Source organism: Cherax quadricarinatus, chromosome 21 (assembly GCF_038502225.1).
Source record: "Cherax quadricarinatus isolate ZL_2023a chromosome 21, ASM3850222v1, whole genome shotgun sequence".
NCBI lineage: Eukaryota > Metazoa > Arthropoda > Malacostraca > Decapoda > Parastacidae > Cherax > Cherax quadricarinatus.
Window position 1 is genome coordinate 61349 of NC_091312.1, and position 21805 is coordinate 83153.

General features: G+C 39.7%; 1 protein-coding gene across 2 annotated transcripts in view; it reads right to left on the reverse strand.

Moving 5' to 3' along the window:
• Nucleotides 1-6151: 6151 nt before the first annotated feature.
• Nucleotides 6152-21805, reverse strand: part of LOC128689055 (semaphorin-1A) — a 205373-nt gene continuing 189719 nt past the window's right edge. For both annotated transcript variants that reach the window (XM_070087426.1, XM_070087425.1), the window contains exons 5-8: nt 7730-7834; nt 7533-7621; nt 7029-7170; nt 6152-6396 (exon numbers count right to left, since the gene is read on the reverse strand). In XM_070087426.1, the coding sequence (XP_069943527.1) occupies nt 6167-6396; nt 7029-7170; nt 7533-7621; nt 7730-7834 (566 nt within the window). In that variant the 3' untranslated portion in view covers nt 6152-6166. The remainder of the gene's footprint in view (nt 6397-7028; nt 7171-7532; nt 7622-7729; nt 7835-21805) is intronic.

Sequence of the window (21805 nt, forward strand, 5' to 3'; positions counted from 1 at the left end):
ACATTTCATTAGTGCCCTAGAGTCCTTATGGAGGGGGATTCCCCTTCCAAATAACCTCTCTTCCCTCTCTCCTCCTCCCTGTCTTCCATTCATCAACAACAGCCTTCAATAAACTTAACTGTCATGTTGAATGTTCATTCTTTTGTGCATGTAAATCTATCTTTTAGGTAAAAAAAAAAAATTTTGTTGATACTTCTAGGTGTCTGGAACGAATTAACTGGATTTACATTATTTCTTATGGGGAAAATTGATTCGAAAATCGTCCATTTCGATAATAGTCCCACTTTCAGGAATGGATTATGGACGATTATTGAGGGACCACTGTATATATATATATATATATATATATATATATATATATATATATATATATATATATATATATATATATATATATATATATATATACATGCAATAAGATCAATATATATCTATATATATAATATATATATATATATATATATATATATATATATATATATATATATATATATATATATATATATATATATATATATATATATATGTATATATATGTATATATATGTATACAGTGGACCCCCGCATACCGTTTGCATCACATAACGTTAAATCCGCATACCGATACATTTTATCGCTAAGATTTTGCCTCGCATACCGCTAAAAAACCCGCTCAATGCTATTCGTCCGAGACGCATCTAATGTGCGGCCTGAGCCAGCCTCACGTGTTCCGCCGGTGGCATTGTTTGCCAGCCAGCCTCCGCAGTAACATCCAAGCCTACAATCGGAACATTTCGTATTATTACAGTGTTTTTGGTGATTTTATCTGCAAAATAAGTGACCATGGGCCCCAAGAAAGCTTCTAGTGCCAACCCTACAGCAATAAGGGTGAGAATTACTATAGAGATGAAGAAAGAGATCATTGATAAGTATGAAAGTGGAGTGCGTGTCTCCGAGCTGGCCAGGTTGTATAGTAAACCCCAATCAACCATCGCTACTATTGTGTCCAACAAAACGACAATCAAGGAAGCTGTTCTTGCCAAAGGTTCAACTGTGTTTTCGAAACAGAGATCGCAAGTGATGGAAGATGTTGAGAGACTCTTATTGGTATGGATAAATGAAAAACAGATAGCATCTCTCAAGTGATCATAAGTGAAAAGGCTAGGAAGTTGCATGAGGATTTAATTAAAAAAATGCCTGCAACTAGTGATGATGTGAGTGAATGTAAGGCCAGCAAAGGTTGGTTTGAGAGATTTAAGAAGCATAGTGGCATACATAGTGTGATAAGGCATGGTGAGGCTGCCAGTTTGGACCACAAAGCAGCTGAAAAATATGTGCAGGAATTCAAGGAGTACATAGACAGTGAAGGACTGAAACCTGAGCAAGTGTTTAATTGTGATGAAACAGGCCTGTTTTGGAAGAAAATGCCAAGCAGGACCTACATTACTCAGGAGGAAAAGGCACTCCCAGGACATAAGCCAATGAAAGACAGGCTTACTCTGTTGATGTGTTCCAATGATAGTGGTGATTGCAAAGTGAAGCCTTTATTAGTGTATCACTCAGAAACTCCCAGAGCGTTCAGGCAAAAGAATATCCTCAAGGCTAATTTGTGTGTGCTGTGGAGGGCAAACAGTAAGGCATGGGTCACTAGGGACTTTTTCTATGACTGGTTACACCAAGCATTTGCCCCCAATGTGAAAGATTACCTAACTGAAAAGAAATTAGACCTTAAGTGCCTCCTGGTGTTAGACAATGCCCCTGGTCATCCTACAGACATGGCAGAGCGACTTTATGGGGACATGAGCTTCATTAAGGTGAAGTTTTTGCCTCCTAATACCACTCCTCTCCTGCAGCCCATGGACCAGCAGGTTATTGCAAACTTCAAAAAACTGTACACAAAAGCTCTGTTTGAAAGGTGCTTTGTAGTGACCTCAGAAACTCAATTGGCTCTAAGAGAGTTTTGGAGAGATCACTTTAATATCCTCAATTGTGTAAACCTTATAGGTAAGGCTTGGGAGAGAGTGACTAAGAGGACCTTGAACTCTGCTTGGAAGAAACTGTGGCCAGAATGTGTAGACCAAAGGGATTTTGAAGGGTTTGAGGTTAACCCTGGGAATCCTATGCCAGTTGAGGAATCCATTGTGGCATTGGGAAAGTCCTTGGGGTTGGAGGTTAGTGGGGATGATGTGGAAGAGTTGGTGGAGGAGGACAATGAAGAACTAACCACTGATGAGCTGCTAGATCAACTTCAACAGCAAGAGGCCAGACCTGAGGAAACTGGTTCGGAGGAGGGGAGAGAGAAATTGAAGAAGTTGCCTACTTCAAAGATTAAGGAAATGTGTGGAATGTGGCTTAAAGTGCAAACCTTTTTTGATGACAATCACCCTAACACAGCTATTGCAAGCCGTGCTGGTGACTATTACACTGACACTGTTGTGAAACACTTTAGGAAAGTCATAAAGGAATGAGAGGTGCAGGCCACAATGGACAGATATGTTGTGCGACAGAAGTCCAGTGACTCTGAAGCTGGTCCTAGTGGCATTAAAAGAAGAAGGGAAGTAACCCCAGAAAAGGACTTGACACCTCAAGTCTTAATGGAAGGGGATTCCCCTTCTAAACACTAAGACTCTCTCCTCCTCCCATCCCATCAATCATCACCAGATCTTCAATAAAGGTAAGTGTCATGTAACTGTGCATACCTTTTTCAGTTTGTGTGTATTAAAATTAATATTTCATGTGGTAAAATTTTTTTTTTCATACTTTGGGGTGTCTTGCACGGATTAATTTGATTTCCATTATTTCTTATGGGGAAAATTCATTCGCATAACAATGAGCTCTCAGGAACGGATTAATATCGTTATGCGGGGGTCCACTGAATATATCTTCTTCTTTCAACGTACCAGCTGTATCTCACTGAGGTGGGGTGGCCCAAAAGAAAAAACTGAAGTTTCTCCTTTTAAATTGAATAATATATACAGGAGAAGGGGTTACTAGCCCCTTGCTCCCAGCATTTTAGTCGCCTCTTACGACACGCATGGCTTACGGAGGAAGAATTCTGTTCCACTTCCCCATGGAGATAAGAGGAAATAAATAAGAACAAGAATTAGAAAGAAAATAGAAGAAAACCCAGAGGGGTGTGTATATATACACCTACCATCCGACTTACGACCTGCTCGACTTACGACCACTCGACTTACGACCGTGTTTTTTATGCCAAATTTCTGGGAAATAAACAACTATTCGTGTTGTACACAGTGTTTATCCTAAATCTTACAGTATAAAATACAATACAGTGGACCCCCGGTTAACAATTTTTTTTCACTCCAGAAGTATGTTCAGGTGCCAGTACTGACCGAATTTGTTCCCATAAGAAATATTGTGAAGTAGATTAGTCCATTTCAGACCCCCAAACATACACGTACAAACGCACTTACATAAATACACTTACATAATTGGTCGCATTCGGAGGTAATCGTTATGCGGGGGTCCACTGTACTAACAACATAAAAAGTAAAGTAAAACATGAAATTCCAAAATAAAACAATAAAATAAAGTCTTTACAAAAATGTTTTGCTGATATTCAGTAGTAAAGTTCGACTTACGACCATTTTGACTTACGACTGCTTTCTCGGAACCGAACTCAGTCGTAAGTCGGATGGTAGGTGTATATGCTTGTACACGTATGTGTAGTGTGACCTAAGTGTAAGTAGAAGTAGCAAGACTTACCTGTAATCTTGCATATTTATGAGACAGACAAAAGACACCAGCAATCCTACCATCATGTAAAACAATTACAGGCTTTCCTTTTTACACTCACTTGGCAGGACGGTAGTACCTCCCTGGGCGGTTGCTGTCTACCAACCTACTACCTACAATGTTTATATATATATATATATATATATATATATATATATATATATATATATATATATATATATATATATATATATATATATATATATATATGTCGTGCGGAATAGGCAGAACTTGCGATCTTGGCTTAAATAGCAACGCTCATCTTGCCACATAGGACAAGTGAAAATTTGTGTATGCAATAATTTCGCCAAAATCATTCGGAACCTAACGAAAAAAATATATTTCACTGTGTTTGTTTAGTATTAAATTATTGTAAACAAATCTAAAATATATTTAGTTGGGTTAGGCTAAAATAAATTGTTCTTGTTATAATAAGGTTAGGTAAGTTTTCTAAGATTCTTTTGGAGCAAAATTAAAATTTTTTTACATTAACATTAATGAAAAAAATATATCTTGAATTGTATAAGAGAAAATTTTGGAAAGGACTTAATTTTAAATGAGTTCTTGCTAATTGACCAGTTTTACATATTCGGCACGACATATATATATATATATACATGTATGTATGTCGTGCCGAATAGGCATGACTTGCGATCTTGGCTTAAATAGCAACGCTCATCTTGCCATATAGGACAAGTGAAAATTTGTGTATGCAATAATTTCGCCAAAATCATTCTGAACCTAACGAAAAAAATATATTTGATTGTGTTTGTTTAATACTAAATTATTGTAAATGTATTTAAAACATATTTAGTTGGGTTAGGCTAAAATAAATTGCTTTTGTTATAATAAGGTTAGGTAAGTTTTCTAAGATTCTTTTGGTGCAAAATTAAAAATTTTTGCATTAACATTAAGGAAAAAAATATATCTTTAAACGTATAAGAGAAAATTTCAGAAAGGACTTAATTTTAAATGAGTTCTTCCTAATTGACCAGTTTTACATTTTCGGCACGACATACACACGCGCACACACACACACACACACACACACACACACACACACACACACACACACACACACACACACAGGGAGGGCACTGCAGTGGATCAGGGAATACCTGACAGGAAGGCAGCAACGAGTCATGGTACGTGAAAAGGTATCACAGTGGGCGCCTGTGATGAGCGGGGTCCCACAGGGGTCAGTTCTAGGGCCAGTGCTATTTTTTATATATGCAAATGACATGATGGAAGGAATAGACTCTGAAGTGTCCCTATTCGCAGATGATGTGAAATTGATGAGAAGAATTAAATCGGATGAGGATGAGGCAGGACTGCAAAGAGACCTGGACAGGCTGGACATGTGGTCCAGAAACTGGCTTCTCGAATTCAATCCTGCTAAATGCAAAGTCATGAAGATTGGGGAGGGGCAAAGAAGACCGCAGACAGAGTATAGGCTAGGTGGACAAAGACTACAGACCTCACTCAGGGAGAAAGACCTCGGGGTGACCATAACACCGAGCACGTCACCGGAGGCACACATCAACCAAATAACTGCTGCAGCATACGGGCGCCTCGCAAACCTGAGAATAGCGTTCCGTTACCTAAATAATGAATCGTTCAAGACACTGTACACTGTGTATGTTAGGCCCATACTGGAGTATGCAGCACCAGTCTGGAACCCACACCTGGTCAAGCACATCAAGAAGTTAGAGAAAGTACAAAGGTTTGCAACAAGGCTAGTCCCAGAGCTCAGGGGAATGTCGTACGAGGAAAGGTTGAGGGAAATCGGACTGACGACACTGGAGGACAGAAGGGTCAGGGGAGACATGATAACGACATACAAGATACTGCGGGGAATAGATAAGGTGGACAGAGATAGGATGTTCCAGAGAGGGGACACAGGAACAAGGGGTCACAACTGGAAGCTGAAGACTCAGACGAGTCACAGGGACGTTAGGAAGTATTTCTTCAGTCATAGAGTCGTCAGGAAGTGGAATAGCCTAGCAAGTGAAGTAGTGGAGGCAGGAACCATACATAGTTTTAAGAAGAGGTATGATAAAGCTCAGGAAGCAGAGAGAGAGTGGACCTAGTAGCAATCAGTGAAGAGGCAGGGCCAGGAGCTGAGTCTCGACCCCTGCAACCACAATTAGGTGAATTAGGTGAGTACACACACACACACACACACACACACACACAGTATGTACCTTTGTCTACTTGACAAGTTTTGCAGCCATAGCTCTCCTGTCACTACGTCTGATCCCATAGACCACGTAGCACAGCAATTACCAACAGATTAAATGCATTAAAATAGGGTTACAAATAATGGACAAAGGATCGAACTTCCACTGCTGCTTGCTTTTGTTGGCCCATGAGGATTTAGCATTTCTTGATGTACATGTCCCTTGGTTCCCATTAAATCAAAAATATTTATTTACAAATGTTGAATATTAAATCTCACCTTTGTTCCCTGAACGGGCAACCAATTGGCATTTACAGAAGCCTGACCCTTAAAGGGGCCTTCAAAAGTGTCCATGATATCTTGGAATGTGAATGCACACACAGCAGAACCAGGAATGGAATTTTCTGGGGTAGTAAAAACACCATAGAGCAGAGTTGTGGCATGGCCTCCATAGCGCCCTTCAACAGGTTCTGTTGTTGCCTCTGAAAATTAATTACATAATATATAACAAATAAAAAATTTGTGATACTGTATTATGAACATACTGCATGTTAAATTGAAGTGGAGACAAACAGTTCTTTACTAGACATGCTGTCAGCATGCAAGCAAGGTATTGTGACATTTAAACAGGGATTAAGTGAAAGTGGTTAGTTGGACTTGAGCTGTGGAGATGGGAAGTACAGTGGAACCTCAAATATCGAACTTTCTTCAGTCCAGAAGGCTGTCCAAGTGCTGTTACCGAATGAATTTATTCCCATCAGGAATAATGTAAATTAGATTAGTCCATTTCAAACCCTCAAAAATACACTTATAAAAGCACTTACAAAAATACACTTACATAATTGGTTGAGCTGGGAGCAGTTCGATTTTTGAGGTTCCACTGTACAGAGTATTGCAATTCTCAGGATGTTGCAGTTCCTGGAACCTAGCTCATGGCTAGGCTCCAGGAGTAGAAAGACTCTCAAAACTCATCAAAGGTAAATGTGTACATCAGCTCATCTGATTTGACTCCATGAGCAATCATTCACATTTAACATAACTTCCTTTGCAAGTACAGTACTTACAAGAAATGTAGTAAAAAAACAGAATATGAAAAAATCTGCTTGCTACTCACGTATCTCATTGAAGTAGAAAGGAAAATCCCCGGAGACGGAGCAGTTGAGTCTGGACTTGAGGTAGGAAGTCCATTTGTTGCGAAACTTGTGAGGTCCCCCCTTGTCGTGGCGACATACCCGGGCCACTCTTGAGTACAGGGTCTAAAAACACACCAATGAAAAACTTTATTAATATATTTCTAGCCTGTACTCATAGCATTAAATATGATGAAGAAGTAATCCAGGAATTCAATATATGCATTGTATTGCATTGTACTGTATGCATTATTTAACTGGCATAAACAACACTGCTTTCACCCTTACTTTAACCAGAGTAGTATTGGCTATTAGTCTTTCAAATGCTTAGTGCAGTGTCTGATAAAGGACACAAGATAACTGCCCAGTTTATATCTAAGCACACTACCTTACCTTTTATTAACTGTGTTATACATTTTGATAACACATATTTGAAAAAATGGTACAGTTAATGGTTCAAAAAGAATGTTGGAGAGGGGCATGCATACCTTGCCACAGTTGAGGTACTCCACAGCAATCTCCCGGAAAAAGAAGTATACAAAATCCCCCAGAGCAAAAGAACTTACAAAGTTAGGAGCTGCAAAAAGACAAAAGTCATTTAGTAATTACAATTTTATACAAAATTGCATGTAAAAAGACATGTAATTCATAAAGCAGTAAACTTCATAAGAGCATTTCAACTTACAATTTAAGGTGGAGAGATCATATTGCTCAGTTCGTAATGGTTCACGGTAGATTAGAGGCTCCAGCCCCGCGAAATCCGCAATGGTGCCCACGTACAGCTGACCGTCTGGCGGTAAAATAAGATACACAAATACAATGCTTAGCCGTAAATTAAAGTAACTTTTATTTGTGGAAAGAACAATGAACACAATACGCCAAAAAATATGAATATTAGTTATTCAAGTTTATGAAACATCACCTTAACAATGTTGACCTATACACAATACCTTGAACCTAAGAGTTCATAACACATACACAATGTACTGTTAGCTTGGACCTTCCCCTCCACACTCAACATTGGGTTCCCTCAGAGCAACCTATTATACATCAATAACAAGAACAAAACAAAGGAATAGGTTGTTGTTGGGCAAATGGAGTACAGCTGGGGGGTGAGAGGAACAATGAAGGAAACAAGGAATGACCACTAGTAGCATACAGGGCTGATGAAACGAATGTGGAAACAAATGGGATCAAAGGGAAATTTATCTTTAAAACCTAGGCAAAGATACTGGAGGAGATGGAGAAAAAGATAAATGGTGAGCAGGAAAGAAAGTTTGATATGAAATTTATCGAGTTTAAGAAGAGACAGAAAACTGACAGGAAAATCATATAGCATAAAAGGCCAAAACAGAACCAAAGTTAGTCCACAGCCACATAAGAAGACAACTGTGAAGAACTAAGTGATAAGCCTGAAAAGGAAGGAAGGAATGCTGATGGAGAATGACAGATGTGTGTAAAAAAATTACCCAAAGATTCAAAGAGGTCTTTATAGATAAAAGAAAAGTGTTGAGCTACCAGAAGACACTGTAGTCAATCTGATCAACAAGTACTGGAACACATCACTTTACTATTAAATGAGCTGATGTACCAAAAAGTAAAGGGACCAGATGACATATTTTCATGGATGCTGAGAGTAGGAACAGAACCACTGTGACCCAACATCAAAGGTATTCAAGAAATCTCTGCAATTAGGGCAAATGGCAGAAAATTGTAAAAAGGCAAATGTGGTCTTCATATATATATAAAAATGGAAACAGACTTAACTACAGGCAGGTATCTCTAGCATGCATACTGTCAAAATTTCTGAAGCAGACAGTAAAGGAAAGAAATCAAGTACAGATTTAAGGGTGGAAATCCTCGTCTTAAAAACTTGCTGAAGTTTTATGAGAAAGTTACAAAGATAAAACAAGAAAGACAGGGCTAGGCAGACTGCATCTTCTTGGGCTGCAGGAAAGCATCTGATACAGTATCATACCAGAGATTAATCATGGAATTAGAGGAACAGGCAGAGTGCTCCAGTGGGTTAAGGAGCACCTGAATGATATAAGGTAGAGAGTAACAATAAGGGAGAAATCAGAATGGAAGAGTAATGAATGAATTGCTACTATTCAGTACTACATATGTTATGTCAATCACTTAGTATGCGGCTCCAGCATGGAACCCAACCTGGTCAAGTATGTGGACACTCTTAGAGGTCCAAAGGTTTGCAATCAGGCTAGTACAGGAACTGAGAGGAATGCACTATGATGAAAGACTGAAGTAAACCAGATGACCTTAGAGGAGAGAGGGACAAGTGGGCAATGATCAATGTGCTCAAAAACTTAAAAAGAACTGAAAGAGCAGGTAGAGGCAGGCTGTCTGAATTAAGGGGACCAAGGTCAAGGGGATATAGCAGGAAGCTGAAAATGCAGAAGAATGTAAGAAAATATTTATTTAGTCTCAGGGTGGATGAAAAATGTAATAAGAACATAAGAACATAAGAAAGAAGGAACACTGCAGCAGGCCTACTGACCCATGCGGAGCAGGTCCATGTCCCCCCCCGTATTAGCCCAATGACCCACCCAGTCTGGTCACCTCCACTCAAGGAAGGAACATGGCACCAGACCCAGCAGCACAAGCTAGTCAGGCCCAACTCACACCCACCCACACCCACTCATGTATTTATCTAACCTATTTTTAAAACTACACAACATTTTAGCCTCAATAACTGTACTCGGGAGTTTGTTCCACTCATCCACAACTCTATTACCAAACCAGTGCTTTCCTATATCCTTCCTGACTCTTAATTTTTCCAACTTAAAACCATTGCTGCAAGTCCTGTCTTGGCTGGAAATTTTCAGCACGCTATTTACATCCCCTTTATTTATTCCTGTTTTCCATTTATACACCTCGATCATATCCCCCCCTAATTCTACGCCCTTTGAGAGAGTGCAGATTCAGGGCCCTCAGTCTATACTCATAGGGAAGATTTCTGATACATGGGATCATCTTTGTCATCCTCCTCTGTACATTTTCCAGTGCAATTATATCCATTCTGTAATACTGTGACCAGAACTGAGCAGCATAATCTAAATGAGGCCTAACCAAGGATATATAGAGTTGAAGAACAATCTGAGGACTTCTATTATTTATACTTCTAGATATGAAGCCAAGGATTCTGTTAGCTTTATTGCAAACACTAATGCACTGTTGTCTTGGTTTTAGATTACTGCTAACCAGAACTCCTTAATTCTTTTTGCAATCTGTAGTATTAACATCTACATTATTTAGTTTATATGTGGCATGGTTATTTTCCTGTCCAACATTTAGAACTTTGCATTTGTCTATATTGAACTGCATCTGCCACTTCTCCAACCATTGCATCAGTCTATTCAAATCCTGGAGTGCTCTAGTGTCCTCAATAGAATGAATTGGACGGCCTATTTTGGTGTCATCAGCAAATCTGCTTATGTCGCTATTTATTCCTTCATCTATGTCGTTTATGTAAATTGTGAACAACAACGGGTCCAACACTGATCCCTGAGGAACACTGCTTGTGACGTGCCCCCATTCTGATTTCTCCCCATTTATGCAAACTCTCTGCTGCCTAATTGTCAGCCACGCCTCTACCCAGGAAAAAATTTCTCCTCCTATTCCGTGTGCCTTAAGTTTCCTCAAGAGCCTCTGATGTGGAACTCTAGTGAAAGCCTTACTGAAGTCCACAATATACAATATTCATTACCATGATCTACCTCCTCAAACACCTTAGTGAAAAAAGTTAGTAAATTCGTAAGACAGGAATGCCCCTTTGTAAAACCATGTTGAGATTCATTAATCAATTTATGCCTATCAAGATGGCTATGAATTGCTTCGGCAATTATTGATTCCATAAATTTTCCCACTATAGTTCGAAGCCAAGGACGTGTCACCTGCCTTGTAAATAAGTATTACATTTGCCATTTTCCACTTACCAGGCACTTTGCCAGTTTGTAGTGATATGTTGAAAAGATAAGCCAAAGGTATGCTAAGTTCCTCATTATATTCCTTTAACACCCTTGCAAACAGTTCATCAGGGCCTGGGGATTTGTTAGGTTTTAATTTCTCTATTTGTCTGAGGACCATGTCACTAGTTACCGCAATCGTGCATAGTTTATTATCGTCCTGTTCTACATAATCTATTATTTCAGGAATATCACTAGTATTTTCCTGGGTAAAAACTGAGAGGAAGTATTGAAAATTTCACACATATCCTTATCACTGTCAGTGATCTGACCAGAGTTACTCTTAAGTGGGCCAATCTTGTCCCTAATCTTACTTCTGTATACCTGAAAGAACCCTTTTGGGTTAGCCTTCGAATCCCTTGTGACCTTAGGCTCATAATCCCTTTTTGCTTTTCTTATTCCTTTTCTTATTTATATCTTTAATTGAATATACTGATTTCTTAACTCTCCTCTTTTGATATGCCTATATATGCCTCTGTTTTGACCAATGAGATGTTTTAATCTATTGTTCATCCATTTGGGATCTTATTTGTGTGGACCTCCTCTTTTCTGCAATATTGCAAGCTCCTGATGATGTGTTGATTGCAACACAAGAGGTCTAAGGCTACCATTCAGTTTACTAACCAAGGAGTCGAACCCATGCTGTTTTGGCCAGCCTCATGGTAAGTGAAAATGCATGACGCTTTAGACCACAAGGATTGTGTGGTCTGGTGGTCTAAAGCGTCAAGCGTTTTCTCTTACCATGAGGCGGACCAAAACAGCATGGGTTTGACTCCTTGGTTAGCGCAGTGTTATTGATCAATACCACTTGTTTCGTGGGTACAATATATATATATATATGTGTGTGTGTGTGTGTGTGTACTCACCTAGTTGAGGTTGCAGGGGTCGAGTCCAAGCTCCTGGCCCCGCCTCTTCACTGGTTGCTACTAGGTCACTCTCCCTGAACCATGAGCTTTATCGTACCTCTGCTTAAAGCTATGTATGGATCCTGCCTCCATTACATCGCTTCCCAAACTATTCCACTTCCTGACTACTCTGTGGCTGAAGAAATACTTCCTAACATCCCTTTGATTCATCTGTGTCTTCAGCTTCCAACTGTGTCCCCGTGTTGCTGTGTCCAGTCTCTGGAACATCCTGTCTTTGTCCACCTTGTCAATTCCTCTCAGTATTTTGTAAGTCGTTATCATGTCCCCCCTATCTCTCCTGTCCTCTAATGTCGTCAGGTTGATTTCCTTTAACCTCTCCTCATAGGACATACCTCTTAACTCTGGGACTAGTCTTGTTGCAAACCTTTGTGCTTTCTCTAGTTTCTTTACATGCTTGGCTAGGTGTGGGTTCCAAACTGGTGCCGCATACTCCAATATGGGCCTAACGTACACAGTGTACAGGGTCCTGAACGATTCCTTATTAAGATGTCGGAATGCTGTTCTGAGGTTTGCTAGGCACCCATATGCTGCAGCAGTTATTTGGTTTATGTGCACTTCAGGAGATGTGTGTTGCAACCCCTGAATGGGTTGCAATGATTATTATGTATATATATAATTATCTTTTCATATAATTTTATATTGCTTGTATTTGCGATAATAGCTAAATCGTAAACGTATTGCTTTATATTGTTATTTGACTTGTTAGGTAGGATGTAACATGTGTGCTCAGTTCAAGCCTTGATTGTCTAACTGTAATTATCCCTTGTGGCTCGTTAGACTGCCGGCTTCTTGCTGGGCAGCGACCCACGGAGCTATCACGTGATCGAGGGGGGGGGGGGTGTCCTCACCTCGCCTGAAGTATTCAGTCTGCTCTAGACTCTCTTGGTGGTTGGACAGATTGTCTGTCTCATTATTCTTGTTAGTTCTGTAGAACTCTGTTCACAGAACCTTGTATAGACTTAGTGATTTTCGACATTATACTGAGGTTGTGTGTCTCATAGACACTCTGAGCATCTCAGGTCCTGAGCTGTAGCTTTTCACTTAACTTGTACTGGTATCTGTGTACTGTCACAGTCGGGGATTTTCTTATGCTGAACTTAGATTCAGTAGTATGGGAGTTTTGTGACTTTTGTGGAGGATCTGCAGATGGTCCCTACTTAGTGTCGTTATATTATCTCCTTGTTTCTGATTCTGTGTCGCAGTTGCTTGTTATATTGCTATTGGGCTTAGCATTCTTTTTGTTGTTCAAGCAGACTGTTCTGATTACCAGTTGGTCAAGAAGTTAGTTTATTTGAGGACTTTGTCAGTCACTTGTTTAAGTCTAGTCGAGTCGTGAGACATAGCGAACTACTTAGAGCACTTACACACATACATACTTACTTGTACATATTTGTAATATCTTATTAAATGTTAATGTACCAGACGGTACTTAAGAATTATAAATGTGATATGTGCTTTCAGCACAATAATACTGTACTCGAGTGAATTGATATTATTTTAATTACTGTGAATAATTTAATTTAATTTGATATACGCCTAGACAACTTAATGACTAATAAATTTATTAAATTTTAATTTCTCTAGTTAGTAGCCTACCACTTGTAATCCTGAAGCACTATTGAATCATACTGAATTCTAATGGATAATTGGACAAGGATACTGACTACTTGTTACGAAAACCCAGTAACAGGCTGGATGCTAGAAGGGCAGTCCTTTCTAGTATTCACTGGAGATCTCTAAGCTTTTAGAATCGCGTTTTTTGTAACAATGTGCCTGGTGTTATACTCTTTTTCCTTGAGTGAGGTTTGTAGTCTCTGGCCCCCTAGACTGTATTCCGTCTGCAGTCTTCTTTGCCCTTCCCCAATCTTCACGACTTTGCGCTTGATGGGGTTGAACTCCAGGAGCCAATTGCTGGACCAGGTCTGCAGCCTGTCCAGATCCCTTTGTAGTTCTACCTGGTCTTCGATCAAATGAATTCTTCTCATCAACTTCACATCATCTGCAAACAGGGACATTCCGTCATGTCGTTCACAAATACCAGAAGCAATACTGGTCCTAGGACTGACCCCTGTGGGACCCCGCTGGTCACAGGTGCCCACTCTGACAATGCACCACGTACCATGACTCACTGCTGTCTTCCTGACAAGTATTCCCTGATCCATTGCAGTGCCTTCCCTGTTATCCCTACTTGGTCCTCCAGTTTTTGCTCTAATCTCTTGTATGGAACTGTGTCAAACGCCTTCTTACAGTCCAAGAAAATGCAATCCACCCACCCTTCTCTCTCTTGTCTTACTGCTGTCACCATGTCATAGAACTCCAGGTTTGTGACACAGGATTTCCCGTCCCTGAAACCATGTTGGCTGTCATTGATAAGCTCATTCCTTTCTAGGTGCTCCACCACTCTTCTCCTGACAATCTTCTCCATGACTTTGCATACTATACATGTCAGTGACACTGGTTTGTAGTTTAGTGCTTCATGTCTGTCTCCTTTTTTAAAGATTGGGACTACATTTGCTGTCTTTCATGCCTCAGGCAATCTCCCTGTTTCGATAGATGTATTGAATATTGTTGTTAGGGGTGCACATAGCACCTCTACTCCCTCTCTCAGCACCCATGGAGAGGTGTTATCTGGCCCCATTGCCTTTGAGGTATCTAGCTCACTCAGAAGCCTCTTCACTTCTTCCTCGGTTGTGTGTACCGTGTCCAGCACATGGTGGTGTACCCCACCTCTCCGTCTTTCTGGAGCCCCTTGTGTGTGTGTGTGTGTGTGTGTGTGTGTGTGTGTGTGTGTGTGTGTGTGTGTGTGTGTGTGTGTGTGTGTGTGTGTGTGTGTGTGTGTGTGTGTACGCACCTATTTGTACTCACCTATTTGTGGTTGCAGGGGTCGAGTCTTAGCTCCTGGCCCTGCCTCTTCACCGGTTGCTACTGGGCCCTCTCTCTCCCCGCTCCATGAGCTTTATCAAACCTCGTCTTAAAACTGTGTATGGTTCCTGCCTCCACTACGTCATTTTCTAGGCTATTCCACTGCCTTACAACTCTATGACTGAAGAAATACTTCCTAATATCTGTGTGTGTGTGTGTGTGTGTGTGTGTGTGTGTGTGTGTGTGTGTGTGTGTGTGTGTGTGTGTGTGTGTGTGTGTCTCGTGCCAAAATTAAGTCCTTTCTAAAATTTCCCATTATATGTTTAAAGATATATTTTTTCATTTACGTTAATGTAAAAATTAATAATTTTGTACTAAAAGAACTAGAAAACTTGCCTAACCTTATTATAACAAGCGCAATTTAATTTAGCCTAATACAATTAAATATATATTATATATGCTTATGATAATTTAATAATAAACAAACACAATGAAATATATTTTTTTCGTTAGGTTCAGAATATTTTTTGCGAAATTATTGCATACACAAATTTTTGCTTGCCTTATTCGACAAGAAGAGTTTTGCTATTTCAGCCAAAATCGCAGTTTGACCTATTTGGCACGACATATATATATATACACACGCACACACACAGCTACCTACCTACCTCAAGTTAATCTGAGAGAGGAATTAGAACAAGCAGGAATAAAAGATATACTGAATGGATCGGAGAGTATATGAAGGAACGTAGAGAGAAACATTACGGGATGAGACATCAGGATGTGACAGTAACAGTACTACAACTGTCTCGAGTCCTAATACTGTATATGCAAATGACATATCAAAAGGGACCAAGTCTTGTGCTAACCGTATAACTTAGGCAGTCATATACAAAACTAGCTAGGACTGTTCACTACTGTTAACAAGGAGAAAAGGACACAATCGTCAACACACAAAAAACGACGGTATCGAAATGACACAAAAAAACGGTCTTCACAAAATGAGTAACATGCTACTGGGTCTGAATGTTATCGAAGAGCATGTAATGTGTGTTATTCCTTGAATTTTAACAAAATTATATGCATCATAAATTAATGAAGTCATTACAAAACGTTCATAACTCTGTTCCTGTACCACCCAACAAGTTATTAACAATGGAGATGAAAATGTAAATTGCTGTTCATTTTTTCCCTGACTTTACATTTATTTTGGCTAAAGATCTACCCTAAAGAAAGAGAGTGAGCAGATAGAGAGGAGAGAGAGCAGATACAGAGGAGTTGGCGAGCAGATTGAGGAATAAGCAAGCAGACAGAGGGGTGAGCGAGCAGACAGAGGAGTAAGCAAGGAGAGGAGTGAGGGAGCAGATATAAGAGAGCTGGCAGGCGGGCGGGGAGGGACAAGGGGAAAAGAAAATGGACAATGAAAGCTGACAAAGAGGAATGTCTCTGTAGGACCGCGAGATGCATAACTGGAGCCCATCCATGGACGCTTGCCAAATCTTAGTGTAGTTGGTCGCTTTCAAAGGTTTCGACGGATTGTAGGACCGAGGAGAGTCAGGAACAATATAAAACATATACTGGAAGCAGAGATAACACGTCAGCCATCACAGCTTGGAAAAAACGGGCATTCCTGCCTGTTTATAATGAAGGTAATAGTCACATATATGAGTGGTGTCCCAAAATATGAAAGACAAAAATCGGCAAAAAAAATATTTAGGGTGAGAGACAATATAGTAAAACCCCATTAAACGCGTCCAGAGAACGAGTGCAAAGTGCGCCAGAAAATTACCGGCCAAACACAATCACAAGGTGCTGTAAATTTAAAAAAAAAAATAAGCTGGGAGATTGGTGCACGATGGTTATTAACCTATAATTACACTAATTACATATTCCCGTAAGTTTAATAGTCTTTTACCTACCCTATCTATGTTTATGCAATTGTTGAATTTGTTGTTGATTAATGAAGTGTACAAAAGTAATTAAACGAAAGTTGTGTAAATGATGTCTTAAGTGCAGCCATAAAAATGTTTGGAGTTTATAGGGTCACTACAGCATACACCATCACGGTCCTATTTATATATACTATCAATAAATTTTAGAAACCAAAGTTAATTTAATTAACGTGTTAAAAAACACGAGAATTGGTCACGGACCGGGCCGCGGGGGCGTTGACCCCCACACCCTCTCCAGGTATACCACTGTTCATACAGCTCATGGAGTTATAGCCCTTAAAACCCAACCACAACTTCCATTTTTTTTTACATTACTGTATTTTTTTGTTTATTACTTTCTGAAATCCATTCATTATTTTTTTTGGTATACATGAGCTGAGTTGTAATAAAGTTGGTAGAATTACCGACAATATGTAAAGTAAAAGAACACAAGTGCAACTAATGTGACATTTTATTGTGGCAACGTTTCGCTCTCCAGGAGCTTTATCAAGCCATTACAAACAATACATGGACACAGAGGGTATATATAGGCTCAGAGTGAGGTGCAATACTAGTGGTAGTGGTAGTAGTAGTAGTGATAAAAGTTGTAGTAGTAGTAGTAGTAGTAATACAAAATGGTAGAGCAATTAATTCGTACATGAGTAAAAGGATATAAAAGCTATTACTTGGGTAACATAAAAATAGGTTGGACAAATATAGACTGGATAGAGGCAGCCTGTTTCAGTGTTCACTCTCTGTAATGTGCTTTGTGTAGTATAACAGGAGAGACTATGTGATGGCAGGGTTTACTGTTTTCAGGAGGATTCTTGCTAAGACTTCAGAGATGGCAGCTTCACCATCTCTGAAGTCTTAAGTCTTAGCAAGAATCCTCCTGAAAACAGTAAACCCTGCCATCACATAGTCTCTCCTGTTATACTACACAAAGCACATTACAGAGAGTGAACACTGAAACAGGCTGCCTCTATCCAGTCTATATTTGTCCAACCTATTTTTATGTTACCCAAGTAATAGCTTTTATATCCTTTTACTCATGTACGAATTAATTGCTCTACCATTTTGTATTACTACTACTACTACTACTACAACTTTTATCACTACTACTACTACCACTACCACTAGTATTGCACCTCACTCTGAGCCTATATATACCCTCTGTGTCCATGTATTGTTTGTAATGGCTTGATAAAGCTCCTGGAGAGCGAAACGTTGCCACAATAAAATGTCACATTAGTTGCACCAGGCCCGGTGGCCTGGTGGCTAAAGCTCCCGCTTCACACACGGAGGGCCCGGGTTCGATTCCCGGCGGGTGGAAACATTTCGACACGTTTCCTTACACCTGTTGTCCTGTTCACCTAGCAGCAAATAGGTACCTGGGTGTTAGTCGACTGGTGTGGGTCGCATCCTGGGGGACAAGATTAAGGACCCCAATGGAAATAAGTTAGACAGTCCTCGATGACGCACTGACTTTCTTGGGTTATCCTGGGTGGCTAACCCTCCGGGGTTAAAAATCCGAACGAAATCTTATCTTATCTTACATGAGCTGAGTTCTTATATGTTTAAATTCATTTGGTAAGGAATTTTTTTTTTACCGGCAGTGATATGGTGATGGTGACAGCTGATCCTGTCTACCACATGTTTGTACAGGTATGCTGTACAGGTATGCTGTGCAGGTATGCTGTACAGGTATGCTGTACAGGTATGCTGTACAGGTATGCTGTACAGGTATGCTGTACAGGTATGCTGTACAGGTATGCTGTACAGGAGTACATCAACCTTCTCTATACATCAGTAGATCAATAAACAATGATAATTACAATGTGAAGTATTAAAATATCATTGATATAACACATGCATTAATTGGCATTATATAAAGCTAAAATGCTGAAAAAAACATCAATGTAATAGATCTTCGTTTACATTAAGGCAGAGCGTAACATATTAAAAAATAACTAAGCTGAAAAGGAAACAAGTGGATGGATGGATGGAAGGATATATAGATAGATGGATGGATGAAGGATAGATAGATAGATGGATGGAAGGATATAGATAGATAGATAGATGGATGGATGGATGGATGGATAGATAGACAGATAGATGGATGGATAGATAGATAGATGGATGGATGGATGGATGGATGGATAGATAGATAGATGGATGGATGGATGGATGGAAGGATAGATAGATGGATGGATGGATAGATAGATAGACAGATGGATGGATAGATGGATGGATAGATAGATAGATGGATGGATGGATAGATAGATGGATGGATAGATAGATGGATAGATAGATAGATGGATGGATAGATAGATAGATAGATAGATGGATAGATAGATAGATAGAGAGACAGATGGATGGATGGATGGATAGATAGATAGATAGATAAGATGGATGGATGGATGGATAGATGGATGGATGGATAGATGGATGGATGGATGGATGGATATAGATAAATAGACAGATAGATGGATGGATGGATGGATAGATAGATAGATGGATGGATGGATAGATGGATGGATGGATAGATAGATAGATAGATAGATGGATGGATGGATGGATAGATAGATAGATGGATGGATGGATAGATAGATAGATATATGGATGGATGGATAGATAGATAGATGGATGGATGGAAAGATAGATAGATAGATGGATGGATGGATAGATAGATGATAGATGGATGGATAGATAGATGATAGATGGATGGATAGATAGATGATAGATGGATGGATAGATAGATGATAGATGGATGGATAGATAGATGATAGATGGATGGATAGATAGATGATAGATGGATGGATAGATAGATGATAGATGGATGGATAGATAGATGATAGATGGATGGATAGATAGATGATAGATGGATGGATAGATAGATAAATGGATGGATAGATAGATAGACAGATAGATGGATGGATAGATGGATGGATAGATAGATAGATAGATAGATGGATAGATAGATAGATAGATAGATAGATAGATAGATAGATAGATGGATGGATGGATAGATAGATAGATAGATAGATAGATAGATGGATGGATGGATAGATAGATAGATAGATAGATGGATGGATGGATGGATAGATAGATAGATAGATAGATGGATGGATGGATAGAGATAGATAGATAGACAGATAGATAGATGGATGGATGGATGGATAGATAGATAGATGGATGGATGGAAAGATAGATAGATATATAGATAGATGGATAGATGGATGGATGGATGGATAGATAGATAGATAGATAGATGGATGGATGGATGGATAGATGGATGGATGGGTGGATAGATGGATGGACAGAATGGTTAAACTGGGACAATCAGGTAAGGTAGGAGAGGTTTGATAGACAAACTAAGTAAGAAAAATGTTACTCTGAAAAATGAAACAGAAGTAATGAAAGCTTTGGTCCAACTAACGCAGAAAACAATAAAAGAGCAAGTTGATTTAAAAAAAAAAAATGAGATGCATAAGGAGTTGGTCAAAAAGAAATAGTTTAGAAAATAAAAGGCCTGGAAAAGTACAAAAAAATAGGAGTTAAGTAGGATATACCTTTAATGAGTTTCTACCCCCAGAGCACTTATCTGTGAGAGCGTTACCAAGAGCTTTGAGGAGAGGAGAGGATGGAAGACTATTAAGCTAAAATTGGATAGTTATGCCAAAATCACCTCAAGACAAGACAGATAAAACAGAATGTGGAATGTGTACTAGAACTAATATCAGTCTAGGAATTAAAGAGGAAACTGTAAATTCCAAATTATTGAGATAAACGGTAAACAGATAAAAAAATTATCAAATTAAGAAGATAAAGAACAAAGTTGGGTAGTAATCAGAAATACTATAACTTCCTTTTTTGTGAGATGATGCTGATTTCTGCTATAATGTAGGCCTGGAGGTTACCTGGAGGTTACCTGGAGGTTATTCCGGGGATCAACGCCCCCGCGGCCCGGTCCATGACCAGGCCTCCCGATGGATCAGGGCCTGATCAACTAGGCTGTTACTGCTGGCCGCACGCAGTCCAACGTACGAGCCACAGCCCGGCTGATCCGGCACTGACTTCAGGTATCTGTCCAGCTCTCTCTTGAAGGCAGCCAGGGGTTTATTGGCAATTCTCCTAATGCTTGATGGGAGGCTGTTGAACAGTTTTGGGCCCCCGGACACTTATGGTGTTTTCCCTTAGTGTACCAATGGCGCCCCTACTTTTTATTGGGGGCATTTTGCATCGCCTGCCCAGTCTTTTGCTTTCGTAGGGAGTGATTTCTGTGTGCAGATTTGGGACCATTCCTTCCAAGATTTTCCAAGTGTAGATTATGATATATCTCTCCCTCCTGCGTTCCAACGAGTACAAGTCAAGTGCTTCTAAGCGTTCCCAGTAGTTAAGGTGCTTGACAGAACTTATACGTGCAGTAAAGGATCTCTGTACACTCTCTAGATCTGCGATTTCACCTGCTTTGAATGGAGATGTTAATGTACAGCAGTATTCCAGCCTAGAGAGAACAAGTGATTTGAAAAGGATCATCATGGGCTTGGCATCTCTCGTTTTGAAAGTTCTCATTATCCATCCTATCATTTTCTTTGCACGTGCGATCATGGCACTGTTGTGATCCTTGAAAGTGAGGTCCTCATACATTACTACTCCCAGGTCCCTTACATTATTTTTCCGCTCTATTGTATGGCCGGAGTCAGTAGTATACTCTGTTCTAGTTATTATCTCCTCCAGTTTTCCACAACGGAGTAGTTGGAATTTGTCCTCATTGAACATCATATTGTTTACCGTTGCCCACTGGAAAACTTTGTTTATATCTTCTTGGAGGTTAACCGCGTCCTCAGCAGATGACAGCCTCATGCAGATCCTAGTATCATCCGCAAAGGATGATACGGTGCTGTGGTGTATATCTCTGTTTATGTCTGATATGAGGATAAGGAATAAGATGGGGGCGAGTACTGTGCCTTGTGGAACAGAGCTCTTCACTATGGCAGCCTCCGATTTAACTCTGTTGACCACTACTCTTTGTGTTCGATTTGTTAGAAAGTTGAAG